Source organism: Phaethon aethereus, assembly GCF_964289735.1.
Source record: "Phaethon aethereus genome assembly, chromosome: 8".
Classification (NCBI taxonomy): Eukaryota; Metazoa; Chordata; class Aves; order Phaethontiformes; family Phaethontidae; genus Phaethon; species Phaethon aethereus.
The window spans coordinates 15,399,365-15,417,429 of record NC_138584.1 but is presented as its reverse complement, the minus strand read 5'-3'; the positions used below and the strand labels follow the sequence as shown (position 1 = coordinate 15,417,429).

At 36.7% G+C, this 18,065-nt stretch overlaps 1 protein-coding gene across 2 annotated transcripts in view; it reads right to left on the bottom strand.

The window, feature by feature from the left end:
• The window catches only part of DPYD (dihydropyrimidine dehydrogenase), a gene marked incomplete at both ends in the record, with an annotated part of 369,496 nt that overhangs the window by 141,178 nt on the left and 210,253 nt on the right, over positions 1–18,065 (bottom strand). For both annotated transcript variants that reach the window (XM_082002991.1, XM_082002992.1), the window contains one exon: positions 1,403–1,567. In XM_082002991.1, the coding sequence (XP_081859117.1) occupies positions 1,403–1,567 (165 nt within the window). The remainder of the gene's footprint in view (positions 1–1,402; positions 1,568–18,065) is intronic.

The following is an 18,065-nucleotide window of genomic DNA, read 5'->3' as shown; positions in this document are numbered from 1 at the left end:
GCTGCTTCCCCCGTGCCCATGCAGGTGTTACCAACCTCTAAGATGCCTCAGCAGCAGCCACAGCCAATGTGCAGGAGCTGAATTGACATTCTCAAAGCAATAACTCACATTGTGAGGGATGATCAGAAGATGGTCACCCCGGGAACTATGGAAGAGGAGGACTTCATCCAGCACAAGAGGTTAGGTCTCAGAAAATTAAAACTTTCCTTTGGAAACTGCTGCTAGTGCTTTTCCTCACAGAAGAGAACGGTTTGGTCTCAAGCACAAAGTGCTGCCATAGATTTTTGGTGAAGACTGCAATGGGAGACCATTGCCACAGCAGAAACGGGCAACAATCTGTCTGCATGCAATATCCAGAACTTTAACAAAGGATGTTAAAATCAAAACCAGAGAATTACAATTTTTATCTTTTGGTTCACACTTTCACTATTATGAAGCCTAGTCACAGTAAATAAAGTGACATGAACCTCAGCAAAGAAACACACTGTCCATCCATAGTGAAGTAGGATACTAAACATGCAGCACTTAACTTTTACTATCAATACAATGTGTTTAAACATTTTTATACTTGCCAATGTGTACATTTAAACTCCAGGAATAAGAAAAAACCCCCAATTTTCTTCATGTCATAATATATTCAGGCATGTTCACTTATTTTGTTCATAGCTGAACCATGGAGGTAATAACTTCAAGACAGAACATATGTAGGCTCTGGGATTTCTAGCCCTACCCATTCAAGATAATGATTGAGGAGAATTTTACTTTCCGTCTCATTATTCTTATTCACTAGAACAGTAGCTGCAAACCATTTATGCCAGCTAGCTGGCGTCCTTGCTCCTAACTTTGATTATTATCTTCTAGACAGATATTCCCCATAGCCAAGAAGGCTCTAACAAAACTCTATCCTTGTAGTGAAGTTGAAGTTAACTCGGTATTGGGGTTTTTTTCTCCTACAGCAGCCAATTGCTTATAAAAATATTAGAAGAATATAAAGAATGAAAAGAACAAAGATTCCTTCTATAGTCAAATTCAATTCACAATGAAAATTATTATTATAAGTTACATCTTTAAAGATGATCTTAAATACAAAATTATTCACAGCAAAACTGACAAGCATCCACACTGGAATCAACTCTTTCCCTTGATATTATCTATTTGAATGTAAACATCAGCCTAACTAAAAAATCATGTCCGTTCTCTGATTGTGTAATAGTCATTTCACAGAATTTTCTATCAAAAAGATTATTTGGGTGGGCTTTTCTGGTTTTTAATAATATACTCGTATGTCAATCAAACAACTGTCATTCTATTTAATAGGTATTAAATAGGTGAGTTTTCACAGATCTGTAAACTGGAGATTCTAAACAAGTTTGTTACATCTTTATGAGAGAGTGGTACTTACATGGTTTGGAAAGTCAGCCTTCAGTTCAGCAATGCTTTTACACCAATATGCTGCTGTTTTCTCACTGATCAGTTCAATGTTTAAAAAAGAGCCTTGGCCTGGGCCATACATAGGACCTGAAGTAATTCCACGCACAATCCTTGGAGAAACATTGGTCACAATATCCTGCAAAACAGTGAAAGCTTTCAGAATGATTTTGCAAAGGGAGGCACATATCAATGATACCTATGACATAATATAAACTTAAATGTATCAGGCGTTTTAAAAATCTACTGGCTTTATGAGTAAAAAACTACAACTACAGACCAGTTCTCTAAATTAGCAGACTCTCTAATTAGAATCTCTACATCAGAGGAGAAAAATGTTTGCTGTGTGTGTGAAATGGTATGATAACTATCAAGAAAATGACAATATGGGACACCGATAAACTGTCATACAAAATATCATTCCAACAATGCTTTTGTGTTGGGTTGAGGCCATACAAGACTTTGGGTAAAAACCTGTGTAGGTCTCAGTCATATAACAGCATACATGTGAACTATCCTCCCCAAAGATGATTAAAGTCCATGTCCTGCCCTAACAGGTGAAATGCAAAGAGGTGCCGCCTGACAGCTTCTCTGCTGAAAAGTCAGGGCCACAGGTCCAGTCACCAGCAGAAGTATACCAGTGCATCAAACTTCACAAATGAACTTACATGACTAAAAGAGATCAAAACAAAAAAATAAAACCAAAAATACGGAAAATTAAGATCAACATTGTAAAGCACGACATTTCTGAAGGTCAACATGAGGTTAGCAAACAATTCTGAAATGTACAGTAAACACACAAAATGTTGACTTGTTTAGTAGTCTTAATTAAGGTGCAATGTCACCGTATCTATATTAACAAAGAACTGTAAATTCTGACATTATTTAAAACTAAGGAGAAACATAGATGGCAAAATGTTCCTTTTGCCAATTTCCAATTAAAAATAATTTTGAGTAAAGGTCATTTATTTACAAATGTATCAGAATTATTTGTTTAAGTACCCCTCCTCACCATCTTGTCATTTTTAGTGAGATAACATGAACCTCCATTAGTATATAGCAATTAAGGTCAATTTACATATTTTAATTAAGAACCATTCCATATAAAACAATTAGGGTAATAGGCATACTAACTGGATTTCATAACATTTGGACGTTTTTCCAACTAGATAGACAGGAAACCTTAATTAGCATTAATTAGCACTGATCTGCATATGTTTGATAAGGCATACCCTTGCCACAAAAGATTATTTATTCCTGAATCTGCCAAATGTTGCAGTTACAGAGGATAAAGGGACTTTTCTTCACATTGTATGTAAATTTGAGGTAATCTTCATTTGCTTATAAAGTTGAATTAATTATTATACAGTAAATATGCACTAATATTTTATACTAATATATAATTATATGTCCATTTACATATGTAGAAAACATACAAAGTAATCTCCCCAGTTCATCTATTTTCAGGCCTAATAAGCCTGGAACATGGACACCACAATAATTCCTAATTTTCCTATTATAGTATTTTCCCTTCATCAAAAAAGGTTCACCTCTCTCTCAACAGTTAAGTTATATATTCATAAAAAATTAATTCAGAACATTTTCTGAATTTATGGAACCCAAAACCAAACAGCAAAGTACACTCCCCTCACTCCCAAAACAAATTAAAAAAATTGCAGTTTATGCAGAAGAACCATTTAGATCAGTTTGCTCCGGATTATCCTCGTGAGTGTTTCACTCCCTTTAAATTGCCTCAGAGGAGCTTGTGCTTTGACTTCATCCCAGAAAGCTATTCATACATACAGGCCAGTGCTATCACATCATCCAGCGTGAAAAAACATGCGAAGTCAATGACTGAAATGCTGACAGTCTGACCTTACTCCTGCAAGCACAGGGTGCACATGGTCATTGCCAGCAGATAGGAGTTACTGTGGCCATGCTGCAAGCGACCATGAGCTTCCTTTTCCCATGCTCCAAAGTAGCAAGAAGCTATGTAGCTATGGTAGTATGGCACTAAGCCTGAGATGACAGCCTGTCTGTTGGTGGGAATTATTATTCCTGGGTTCAGCGCAAATTATGATAAGACTCACATGGTATGATTTCCATTTTTGTGGCTGGCTTGTGTACGTGTGTATGCCAGACAATGCTCGGAGCCAGCTATGGTACTGTTTGTTATCTTACTAAGTGCGTGTTTTGTTCTTCTTCCAGTCTCTCTCATTTTACTACAAGTAAGAATTCAAAGACTGAGATATTACAGCCCAGATTATACCTCTTGTGGGATACTCACAAAGCCTCATTCTGCTTCCATGCAAAAACACTCTGAAGTTTTTCTATCTGCCTTGGGTCTCCAGGCAATCTCTTCTCTCTTCCAAGAAAAGACCTCTTAGAAGAGACCCCTGCTTATACCCTGAGACTGCCACCGAATCCCCATGGCTTTGACTCACTCCTTCCTAGAGCTCAGTCATAGCTGACATCTGAGTGACAATTTATCTCTCCAGGATCCCACAAAGATGAATCAGGTAATGCACAGACTTTGCAAACTATCTCAAAGGCAGCCATTCTACACTTTAATGACCACAAGATACACAGAGCCACAGTAAACAGTAAACGTTTCTGCCTACATTTCCTCACTCTTGAATATTCCTTGAGATTTGATGAGATCCGCTTTGGTGCTGAGGGACCTTCCCCTCCCATCCCTCGCCAGCAGACAGCTGCTCCTTCAAATGGCGACTTCCACTGCCTCTGTGTCACAGGACCCATCTGCTGTGTCCGTGCATCACTTTATCTTTCCTGACCAAGCTGCTTCTGCTTCCAAAAATCCTTCCTGGCTTTGAAATCCAAACATTACCACCTGGTTGCCTTGTCTTGGTTCCTTCCAAGAGGGATACACTGTCCTTATTTAAGATTCCATTCCTTGTTTGCCTCTCCTAGCTCAGTAAGCTGGATGGAGAGAGTCTGTAATGACTGACACGCTGGCACCTCTGCTTTCTGTTGTTAGCACATGACAGCCCCAGACACAAGGAGACTCACAGTTCACGGAAACAAAATGGAATTTATAACTTATGTGATGATTCAAGGAATCTGTCTATGTACATACAGAATAAAATCACACAAGTGACAGAAACGAAAATTGCCTCTTTGAGATGAGTGTGAAGTACCCACACAGAACTTGCCTTACCATCATCTTCCTCTTCAGTCTTCTGCCACAGCTACGAAAGCTAAACAGGGAGAGAGTTAGGCAAAGGATCTATTGGCTGGGCTTAGCCAACTTCATGTCTTTCGGTCTTAGGAGTGATTTTTACATGGTATCACAGGTTGATTCACTAAGATGGGCAACTCTGGTGGCTGGCCAATTGTTACTGCGGTCTCCAGAACAGCAGCGAAGGTCAGAGCAGCTGAAATAGCGATAGTGCTCCAGCTGACAGGCTTTGTGACAGACCATCTTCTGGTGTTTTAATCAAATAGTGATTTTCCTTGTTTGTAGGAACTGTGCAGCCAAATGCTGACATTCATCATTCCTTTTCTTTTCTGAAATCCCAGCTTTCCTTTTATCCCAGCTATGCACACAACCCTGCTATTGTTAATAAAAATTGTTGTGTGCATAAAGAGTCACATTGGAACTGAAGCAAGAAGACTGACAAAAAGTACTTCAAAGTTTGAACCTAAAAAACTTTTTCAATTCTAAAAAACCTAACTGCTAAAGAGAGATGACCTGACCGATGAGTTGGTGTGCTCCCTGCATGCAGCTGAAAGTAGAGGTCCATATACAGGAAGAGAAGAATGTCCCCAGACTCCAAAACAAATCAAGTATCTTACCTCCCCATATGATGGAAGCAATAAACAGTCCTTGGGAAAAATAGCACAAAGCTTTCATGTAGTCTGAAGACCAAGGATAGAGGACTTTCAGTAAAGAGCAACTAGGGGAGAACAAAGCTTGTATCTGACCACACTAAAAGACAAAGCTATGGAAAAATTACTAAAAAAATTATTGGCAAAGATGAACAGAACAGTCCATAGAAAATTTGTTTTGTGGGGAAACCTTGCAAATTACTGTAGACTTGGGGATTAGGGAAACTGTAATCAGTATTAGATTACAGCAAAATACCTGGGCTTGGGGGAGTTAATGCAAATGAAGAGAAACAGTGACAACAAATGGAATGAAGGGCCAATTGTGAATCGTGACTATTTCAGTTACTGAATTTCTTCTTTTGCCTCAAAAGCCACTTCTTTTCCCCAGGAGAGCACAGCAGAAACAATCATATCAATCCCTCAAATATATCTATCTCAGGACATGACCTAAGAAAGTGGTGTTACACAGATAAAAGCACCAATATCCTGCTGCTTTTGGATTTCCCTTTTCTACTTACGAACCCTTCTGGTATACTGGTAACTTGAGACTGAGTTAATTTGCATTAAACTTATGTTTCTGTTCCTGTTGATTAATTAATTAATACACTAAAAAAAAGACCTAAGGCATTGATCAGGCCCCATTTGCTCTAATAATCTCTGAATTCTGCAATCAGATCACTGAACTCTAAACTACTTAAGTCTAATGGGCTGGGAGGTTTAAGACAACATATTAAAGATAAAGGCCAAACACTCAGCACTTTTTAGTCAGTTAAATTTAAATAAAAGTGCAAATCAATTCATCAGCCCATGCCTTACTGTTCACTCTAAAAGTTGTTTTGCTTCACACTGTCCACATTTGCAGTTAATAATTGCCACAGATTTTTGTATTGTAAAAACACCACCATGCTGTTTAAGCCAGGAGCGAGAAACCTTTACTTTTGGGCAGCTGGACATTTTGAATTTTAAGGGACCCGAAGGAGTGTCCAGCACAGTGTTAGATCATGCGATAAGGACATTCATCCTGTGTTTCTCCTAAACTAATCAGAAGAGAAATAATTCACATTGTGAATATTAACATTGTCATCTGTAGGCGTGGAAGTTAATGACCCGTAGAAATGAATCAAGCCATTCACCTCTCTCTCAGAGTTATTGTTTTAGGAGAATCAAGAAGACAGCTCTTCATTAACTGGGTTCACATTTTTATTTCATAATCATGTCTCCTAGAAACTAAAAAAAGTTTGGAGAAAAATGTTGTGTAAAGAGGTCAGTTGCAGGAATACATAAAAACAGTCTCACAAAAGGTATACCACAGCCTCATGCCTATTCAATTAATGTAGTTAATTAGGCAAATATAATAAAAAGAACAAAAAGGATAAATCTATATGATTTTTCATATCAAAGCTCTGATGTGTTTCTATTGATTTGCAGAGCTTGAAGCATTCTTTTTTGCCCATTTTTCCCAAAATACTACAGCTCATGGTATTTTAATGAGCACTTGAAATAATAAAGTTGCTTAAGAGAACACATAGGCATTTATAGTTGAGATATGTAAAGAAAATTAATTAACTGTACCTTTAATTAATATATTAATCTGTTGTACAAGTATCCACTTCTGAAAGCACAGGTTCTGCAATGTAAATATCTGCAGCACAATTAAGTTTTTTAATAAGATTTTTGGATTATAAAAATACATTCAATCACACTATACCAAGTGCTAACGTGTTTTTTTCACTCTCAGAGGCTTTTATGAGACACAGAGAACTTGCCTTGCAGCATTGGCCCCCGAAGTCAATGAAAGTCACTGCATACTTGAAATTAAGCTTTTCTCATCTTTAACTTACGAAGGCAGATAGGAATTAGTGACCTTTGTCAGTTTCTTTTCATTAATGAGACAAAAAGATTTAACACAATGAGTAGATTACTACTTTTTACAAAGTTGTTTTATTTGACCTTTCTTCCTTCTAGGGAGGGAGGCCATTTTACTTGCCAAGTGGAGTATACATCTGTACCCTCTAGGGATTACTACTTACTAAATGTCAGTAACGAACACCCAGGCAGCCACACTGGCCTCTTTGTGAAGTTCTAAATAAATATCTTATTAAGGTAATTTGAGTCAAGTATCTCTAAACAGCATACTTAAAAGTTAGTAGACGGTAAACTGCAAGGTAAAAAAACCCCAAATATAAGTTTCTACTTTACTATATTCAATATACCACCTTCTTTACTTGAACAACAAAACACAGTAGCTGAGAAACGCAGGTATTTAAGCAAATTGTGATGTACTCCTTTTCCCCAGATTTTCAAAAGTTTATTGAAAAGGCTGTAAGGATTTCAAAATCCAATACGTATGAAATGTTTTTAAGAGCTTATTTTCTAAATGCATTAATCAACACCCCAACATCAAGACTCAGTTTTCCCTACAGTTTCCGCTAATTAGAGTAGAACTTGATGTACAATTTCATTTATGTAAAAATATAGAGGAGAAGGAGACGTCGCTCTTTTCTGCCTAATATCGCAGTAGTTAAAGCATTCTGGAAATCTGGCTCACTGCTGTTTGCACACCCTCACAGATACGAACGGCATCACAGGCTTATGTCCTCGTAATTCCCTGCCAACTCTCACTCAAGGTCTTGTGATGATTTGCCTCTTCTGTGACTCAGCTGTCTAGCCAGACTGTGTCTAGTATCACCCCTTCTGGAGTTTTAACCATCCACAAAAGGCAAGTGAAACCTGAAGCAACAATACCACTTCACACAGCACTGCTCCTATACATCCTTTCTGAGTCGTTCCTCACCTTCCCTCCTCCATCAGAGCTGAGACATGTGCCATCTCCATAGGGTTCCTTTTCTGAGGCCCAAAGCACTGACTTGCTATCCTGAATTTCCCCAAGCTCAGAGCTTGTCAGGCTCCTTTTACCAAGAAGCTAAATCCACAGCAAGGATCTCTACAAACACAAAACTATTCCACCAGGTACAACCATGTAGATTAATGACTAATTTCCTTGAAGACCTTATCTGCTAGAGTAGGATTTTTACAAGATATAGCAACACTTACTCATGGAGCAAGGCAAGAAAATTTGCTCATGATCTCTGTCCAAGGAGGTCTGATGTAGCCACTGGCATCTTCCAGTGCATAAACCACTGTAATGTTGCACACACAATGCTGCCTGTTGAATTCTTAACACTTGTATTCAGCTTTTTATTTTACTGAAGGAATAGACCAGACCTTATTCTTCCCATATCAGTACAAAATCTCAGCAAAGTAACTTCCTCACTCTCACCTTCTCTTCCCCTCAGTGAATATATGAGCATTTTTTAAAAAATGAAACCACCTTGACAGAAAAGACTTATTTCAGAACATCCCACCATGCAGAAACTGCTCTAATCTCTCCACCAACAGATATGAGAAATTTAGTACCATAGACACCTCCTTTTTCTCATTGCTTTTGTGAATGAAGTCTAGACCTAGCTCTCTCTTTCCTCTTCATTGCTTTCCTTCTCTTGAAGACAAATAGCACATAATGATAAAATGATGTAAAATAATTATTTTTCAAGTTCTCTCACCACAATAAGAACTGAATTTAAAAATCTATTATTTCCTCAGCCTTCCAGGACTGTTCACATCGGTTATTTAAAGCATAAGTGTTCTATCTCTTTACTGGTACAGAACAGATCTTGAAAAAGATCCTTGATGTTACTTAAAAATTACACTTCCTCAGCTTTTACGTACAAGATCTAGTATGCTATAAAGTGGAAAAGGATACCTTAAAAAATAGTCTTATCTGTCTTTTGACGGCTGTTTGTCTTGTGTTTGTACAGACAAAAATCACAAATCTGTACATATCTTATACCCCGAAATCCTGGAGTACAAACAGTGCTTGTAAATCTTCCTTAATATTCTACTCTGTTTCTAGACTGAATAAGCCAAGTTATGCAAACTATTTTTTAGAAAAATAGACCGTTATCTCATAAATGTTTTTACAACATTAAACTATCCCATTTGTGTTTATTAAACCAATTTAACACTACAGCTCCAGCAAGCAAGCTACCTTTCCAAATCAGTAAGTTAGCACAGAAGACTGCAGCCCCATAAGGGAAAAAGCAATGCGTCAGGATTTTGGAGAAAAACTGCTGAAGCATTCATATTGTGTGAAAGACAAATGACAAGTTAGAGATTTAGTTACCATGTATTTGGTGTTTTTCTATACTGTTTCATTAATGCTTTAAGATTTAACCATGAGAACCCGTGAGAAACTTCAAAATGTATAGGCATCGAACTTAATTTCTACCTAAGCTTTTATCACTGCTGCTTGCTCAGCACACTACCTTCCTTACTAAAGCAATTTTCAGACAGTAGGCCATCACTACCGATAACTTATGATTGAGATAGCAAAACCTCAAGTTCTTTAGACAACCTTACTAGATTGAAGTACCAAAAAAAAAAAATTTGTTTACTCTCTTTACCTTAGAATAATCTTGGGACAATCCCATCCCCATTGAAAGTCAAATTAAAGCAACAGCAGTCCCCCAATCTTTGTTAATTCATACAAGATGGTTTGACTAGAAGTCCTAATTTTATAAACTAAAGATCCCTAAAGTAATAAATCAGGAGATTAAAATACAAGACAAAAGTTATGAGTAAAGTACAAAAAACTCGAAGAGTAACTATAATTTTTATGCCAAATGTACAAACATATATTTTCTAGTTACATATTTTACAAGAAAATGAAGTTTTGTTCTTTGATTACAATTACATTTACTTTAGCATTTATTTTAAAAAAGACCTTTCATAATACAAAGTCGTAATACTTTATAATTAAAACATTTAATATTTTTTCTTATTTTTTATATATTTGCTTGTTTTCTAGACATTAGAATGCAAAGACATTTGTACTTTAATTACAGAAGATAATTTTTTAAATGTATTATGTCCTACATTGCTTTGCCTTGACAAACAATTACTAGATATCACATTCAAGAGAACATAAAAAGCAATCTTTATCACAAGGTTAAAATTAGTCTTTGAATAAAAGATGCTTTCAAAGCAAATCCAAATTCTCATCAGCTTTATATCAGTTTCTCTGGGAGAGACAGGGAAGTGAGAGAGGGAGAGAAGAGGAAGGGAAAAAAAAAAAACCCTGAAAGACATTTGAAAAATTTCTTGCTAATGTTCAGTGTGAGCACACATTTTATCAGTTTTCTGACAAAGGTGTAAGCAGTAGGGCATGATTAAGTTTCTGCTGTCAAACTGCATTGTGGTCAAAAACTATACCCATCGAAGAAGAGAGAAGTAGACTTACAGTTCTTGAGAGAAAGTTGTATCTGTATTCAGACATTCACTTTTGGGTCTGTTTTTGCAGTGTAAGATTCTTGGATCTCAGTGTTTTGACATAATAAACTACCTAATTGGTGAGAAAAATGTTCAGTAATTGTCTCAAAACATTAATTCATTTTCAGTGAGAGGCCACAAGAACAGAAATCATGTTTAAACATCCCAGACTTCTCTGAAAAAGATATTTGAAGCTGATCAACAGATTTCTCAGGCTTTGATTGTGGCAGTTTTTTTGTTGTGGGTTTTTGGTTTTGGTGGGTTTTTTTTTTTTTTTAGAAACAAATATCATTCCTCTGCGAGCAGACTTTCCCAATGTTTGGAAACAAACAGCATACAAGCTGTAGCAGAAGAAAAAAAAGACGAGGAAAAGATATTCTTCAGCTAACAAAGAAAAGTAGAAAGAAGAATATAGCATGGCAGAAAACACAAAGTAAGAACATCTAGTAGTAACCACATTAGGAATTTTCTAATCACAACTTTTTGACAAATGATACAATTTCAAAAAAATAGAAAAAACCCCTAATTTTTCCTTGGCATAAACGCCGCTTTGTCTGAAGGCTTTTAGTTTTCCATTTAATTAAGCAACCGGAGTTTTCACAGTGCGCTTTTTCCTGGACTTTGCTCTGCACCTCCCAGGAGACAGCCCCATGAAAAAGTGTCCCTGATGAAGAAGTCAGCAGCAGACAGTCAACCCTGCCATTTTAACTCAAAAATGCACAGAATTCAAAATATAAAAAAACGAAGCACCGTCTTTAGAACTTTAAGTAACCACAACTCCAGGAATACACCTGAAGCTATTCATTGTACTGTATGGACTGTACTGGGATCTACTAAGAAACCAGATCTTTCAAAATCACTGCTTCGGATTATATGAAGTCAGATGCTTTGAGACTATCTACAATGAAACAAAATGTTTTATCACAAGAACACAGAGAATCCCTGAGGTACTAGGAGAGAATGTCTTGAAACTGTGTAAAAAGTCAGTTTTACTCTCCTACAAGTTATATCTTTGCGTCAGCAAAGCATTATTTGTGTAGCTTGGATGAAGTACCTGATGAGCTATATAAAAAAAACCTAAACTCTGCATCTGTAACTCACTTATGTTCTCTAAAATGTTGACAAGGCGTTTCTGGCTAATAACCCAGAGAAGATGCTCACAAGTGATCAACATGACAAAACTGGATTCTGTTACTCCACTGCAAGCAAAACACTGCAATGCTAATGATTTGAGGGGAATAGAATGGAATAAAATAGGAGTACATGGATAAATAAAATATCTACATAGATTGAAGCTTTTAATCTGTATCCAAAAGTGAAATTTATGTGGCATGGCTTCTAAGGACCTGTGTACATTCACAAAGGTGAAAAACTAATGCATAATAATTAAAATATACTAGTCCCGTTTCTAATAGTTATGCTTGGGACTCCAGTGGATTTAGATCATAACAACTTAGCTGGCCTTCAGAGATTAATTCTTTTACTAAAAATATTAGTCTATTTTCAGCTGTCAGGGAAAATATTAAAACAAATTAATGATCAAAACTTGTGAAATCTTCTTAACTGACCAAATAAAGGAGCAGCAATTCTTAAGGCTTCATTCTAGACAAGTACTATTGAATAGTCCCATGAAATAGGAAGGAACAGGCAGTTTGAAAAGTATGAGTCTAAGAAAACCAGGCAGGAAGCAACACAGATAACACAAAATTTTAAAAAAGGTAAGACCCGGGAAAGAGAAGGAAGAATTACATGACACATTTGCTGCATCAAGTTTGGAAGAGTCAATAAAGGAGTTATGCTTGCAAGGATTCTCTTGTACTTTAAGAGGAAGCCAAATTAACATAGTTTTTCAAACATCATCATTAGAGGCAACTCAATGTTGTTTTTTCTCTAACACTGTTTTCTAATTCCTACACAAAATATTGTAAGAAGGCAGTAGGGCAACATCAGTAGTGGCAGGTTCCTAAGGGGATGAACAAAAAGCCAAGACACATAATGCCACAGAATGAGCTCCTCTAGATAAAAAATGGGGAGAGAATTGCAGGTAATCTCATAATTCTTACAAAACCCCTGACAGAAACAGCAAACAATGAGAAAAATGGGTTAAGGCCCCCAACATCTAGAATTTTGCACTCAATGTACAGACACAGAAATTAAAGAAACAAACAAACACTCTAACATGGGAATTCTAATGGCTGCTAATTAAGCATGTAACTTCACACATGAAAAAAGGAGGCAACTATTTATTTAAGAGACAATACTACATGGATTAATAAACTCCTGTCAACAGATCTGGACACCTGTACCAAGCTGACTTATTGTCTAATTAAATATTAGCATGTCCTGATAGAATCTGTAGTATAATTTTAATTACTGTTTTCTCATAGGGAAGCCTATGAGAATATAGTAAATATAAACATATATATAATCAATGTATTTCTAGCTGTTCCTAGAGGCTGTTTTGTAAAACTACATTAGTAAACTGTGAACCATCACTAAAATATTTTCCTCCAGATTTCTATAAGTAAATCAAAACTATTATATTCTCCTAGGAGGAGGGGATAATAGATGCTTCCCTTTAAGGCGAGAAAAATATGATTTCTTCAGTAATCAAGACGAAAAATCTTTCAACTGCAATCCTATTTAAAGAGTTGTTAAAATTCTTGCACAAAGAATCATCATCAGGGAGTTACACATCACCAAAGTTATATTTAAATTTATGTATAATCCAAAATATTTTTATTGCTGGATTAAGTAATTAGGAGGAGAATCACATTACTCCCTTGAAGCATCTATTTAAATTTTCTGCTGGGGATGAATTGCAAATATTGAGGTACGTCTTGTATCTACTTGCAGCATCTTCTTTTTCCATTAGGATTAAGAATGGTTAAATACTATAAGCATTGATTAGCATTTGTGTACATTTAGGGGTGAGAAATTCAAGGCAATTATACCAGTTCTATTTGGGAAGGTATTTAAATGGTTAGTACTATAATTTTCAAAGTATCAATTCTCCAGGTGGCACTAAACATAGATAGATAAAGGAGTACAGGGAAGGTAGAAGGGTTTTGGTATCTAGGGTAATATTTTGTTTTACATTCCAATGATAATCTATCCATAATGCTTCTACTTTGATAACCTGATCTCTTAAACATTAACTTTCTTTTGAACATACTCCTTTTGTCTTTTCCTGTGCAAAAGTTCTATTGAAGCTAAAGGGTCGTTTGCATGAGCAGGGACTGCAAGGCTGAGCCACTTACCATTCTCAGAGCCTGATTATACATTGATCTGGATAACATAATTGTGGGGAAAAACAAACCATGAAAATATCAGCCCCTATAAATTTTAACTCAGAATTTTAAAATCTTGTAAGAGATTTGAACCAATTTTAATTCAGCACTGAATTTTAGACAGGATTTTTAAAATAGATTTTGATTTTTGCTAGAGGTCTCATCTACTTTAAAATCCATGAAATAAAACTAGTATTTTCCTCTTTGCATTGGCTGCCAGAATGGGGACACACATAAGAGTATTTCATGCAGCTATTAGATTTTATTTTCATAGACGTGAAAGTAGTTAAGCTAGTATCAGAATAGATTTAAACTAAATAACGGAAACCAAATAATTGACAAAACTGTTTAGAAATTACTTTCCTATGAATCAACTTGCAAGGAATCTCACTTCCACTTCTCAGCTTCCACTCCAAATTAAATCATCCTGACTTAGTTACCATTTTTGTAATGACTAACACGTTTTTCTTGACCCTCTGAATCATGGAACGAACTCTGCTAGCATGTTATGACTGATGAGGATGCAGTACAGCTCTGGCAAGAAAGCTGAGACTGAACTTGGGGCATCATGTATACATCTTGGGGAGGGTCTTTGGGAATGCAGATCCTGGGTGGGCTGCGCTCAGGAAGGGTAGAGCCAGCATGTCCAGATCTGCCATCAGTCTCTGAGAGCACTGTGTTCATCTGTCAGTCATCATAAGAGGCACCACACATAGGCTCCATAATCTAGAGAGAGATGGCTTTTTCCTCTCAAGAGACTCAAAGCAGAGATTTCCAGCCTGCTGGGCTGATTCTAGTTTTCCAGACTGAGTTCTTAATAAATAAACATTCAGTGTTTGCACATGTTTCAACTTCTCTGACAGACAGGAATCCATGTAGAGAAGTGCTGAAGCATACATAGAATTTTTATGCCAAAGGACAAGTTCTGATTCCCATCCACTTGTGGGAGATGCAGAGGCCCTAGTCTTAAGTCTGGTTTTCCTCCAGGTTCACCTTAAGTTTTCATAGCAGTAGGTTAATCGGTGCCTATTAATTTTTTTTAATGCCCAGGAAAAAGGATGCATTCTATTGTCTTTCAAAAATCAGCCCTGTGGGACATAAAGCACAAATTTAATAAAGCAAAGAAAGCAAAGTTCATTAAAATATTCTTTTAAGAACTGAAAGTAGCCATGATACATGAAAATTCCGAGCAAGACAATTCTCCTGTTTACCACTGAGGAAAAAAAAAAAAAAATATTCTGAGCTGGCCATGTTCTTTCTCATTAAATGTATAATAGGTCCCAAACCCCAGCACTCTTTGGAGTCATTGCTCAGGTCTGTCAGTTAAATAAATATGCTCATCAGAGGATCTAGCAGGCACACATAGATAGGGCAGACATGAAGTCCACCCCCCTTGAAATCAATAGGAAGGTGGTTGTTAGAGACTACAACTGAGTTAGGGTTTCATTTGGGGAATCTCTGGTAAATGTTCCCACTACTACCACCACAGGGGTGTAAGAAAGTATACGACGGCTGTGGCTAGATCTCTGCACTATTAACGGCAAAGCCAGCTGAGACGTGCCACAAAAGGCTTATGCATGCTCAAAACTGGAATACTAATAATAAATCTGTCCTCAGCTAGAGAGGGCAGACTGACCTGCAGGCTCTCTGTTTATTCCAGTAGAATATTGATTTAAAACTGGGACCAGGATTCAAAAGCCTTCTAATGCTAAACGTAAAAAGTCATGCACAAAGTTGTATAAGGAGAAATAATGTTTTCTCCCCCCCACAATAAATCCTTGATTCGGGATAATTATATTAGTGATAAATAGGACATAGAGAATGTCTTCCCAACCTTCTTCCTACCACAGAACTGTGGAGTTTAAAGCACAGCTCATTGCAAAGCCTCACTGAAGAACAGGATATACCTGCTGCTGACACATGCCAGATCACACGAGCCATCTCATGCCAAGAGCAATGAAGCCAAGTTTGCATCAAGACCAAGAAGAGCTCCATAACACAGCGATCCAGTATTCCTCCCTACAGCCAGAAATTATTGACATTCTCGTCTCAGCCCAAAGTTGTATCCCCAGGCACGGAGATTAATCTATACAGTATAGTCAATGCTCATTTATCTTAATGTGCAAAACGGGAAAGTATGGATTGCATGTTTCTGCTTTCGGAGGCAGTAGGAATCTGGTTTTTTACATCTCTGCTTATCTTAGACAACCTTCCCCTAGTTAACATTTGTCTGTGCAGCCAGTACAGGGCAGGGCAGGCTTCTTTGCTGCACATCTAGGAACAGCAAGGATAAAACTATTTTGTGCACTCCGTGATACAGCAGAAATTTTAATCCTCGTGGTATTTAAATAGTATTTTGTAAACTACAATGCAAAACACTGAATTGCAGTATCCCAAGAATACCAACAACTTTTCGACAAATTCTTAAACTACAGTCACAGAAACTAGAGTTATTGTAGGATGGAAACCAATCGAGCATTATATAAGCTCTTTATGCCACACCTCTTCATGACTTATCTTCATGTATTTGAATATTATAAAAACATATATGCACTATATATGCATATTTACAAAGTAAATTGTAGAATTTTGAATTTGCATAATTCATACTTTAGTGAAACATTCTTTTATTTTGGTATTCTTTAACCCACAGCCTCCTTAAGGGGAAAAACGTGTCTGTTTTAAATCTGAATCATCCCATTATTCTATGATATTTAGCATCACCACTGATAATAATACTTCTTAACTGGGCCCATTTCTGCTATTAATTTCGTTTTCACAGTTCCCATGAACTCCAATATGCATTTCAATATGGCTTCACTGCCAGATCTGAGCCTTATTAATGTAATATCATTTTTACTTTTTTTTCCCTCTGTGAATAGGATGATGAGAATGACTAACTTCCTACACACTGTACATGTACAACCATCAACAACTCAGCCCTTTGTGAAAGCATTCATATATATTGTGAAAGTATTCGTGTATATATATATATATATATATACACAGTGCTGCTTGTACTGCAGTTCTTTAAAAGTGACTTCTCTCTCACTGCAGCCATTTTATCCTGTAGTAACAGAACACAATTTATTTGTGAAAATATATGCATCTACTTTTTATTTACACATACTGGATTCTACACCATGCACCTAATTTTAATTACACATCATTACCTAGCGATACATACAGCAGAGCTCCCCCCACCTAAATTGTGAACACTAGCATCTCAGAAGATTTACTTCTTTTTTAAGTGAAGATAAGTTACAGCATTAAAAATAAATAAGCTATTTTTGTCAGTTGATTGGACACTGAGTACACATAATAAATCACCAAGAGCATTGTATGCTAGTCTACGTGCTAACCTTGAGCTGCAGTTTATCTACTGCCTGCAATTCAGAAGACAATAAGGTATTTTACCCAATCAGCTGATCAGCTAAAGGAACTCAAAAGACTGAAATGGGTTTAGAAATATACAGGCTTTTAGATATCAAATTACCTCTGGAACCCTCTACCCAGAAGTAACTCGAAAAAAACCCATTTGAAATACAGCTTCAATATTCAAAAAAATCAATAATTTAAACCACAGGTTGAACATTTTTACTGCTTCCACCGCAGACTGTCATTTTTTTGAAATGAAAATGCTAATGGCACCGAAGGGGAAAGCTCCAGCCAGAAGAGATACATGTGTGCAGGCATGGATTGGCTAGAAATACTGGTTTGCTTTCCCTCCTCCAGTTACGTTTACATAAGATCTCTTAAAATAAACAACTCTCACTTCCATCATTTTGAAAAAAGTTTTTCTTTGTTGCACTTAATGTTTCTGTCCATGAGAGCTTAGCTATATCAAGACACTTCACTGTAAACATGCTTGCTGAATGCAAATACTACATCCTCAATTATGCTATGAAGTTGCATTATTCTGAAACAGGCACGGACATTGTACTTTTGAATACCAGCTAGCACACTGTGAACACTTGTTTCATAGATAGAAAAGCAGGCATATAGGTGATGCTGTGTTCCAACATCTACATCAGAAATGGGAAGCAGTCCAGTGCATCCTGCAAAAAGCAAACAAGTATGGATGGTCCACTGCCCGTGACAAAAGCTCGTTTAGGAGCAGAAATGGCTGGCTGACAAAAGACTTCTTAAAAGATAAGGAAAACACATAAG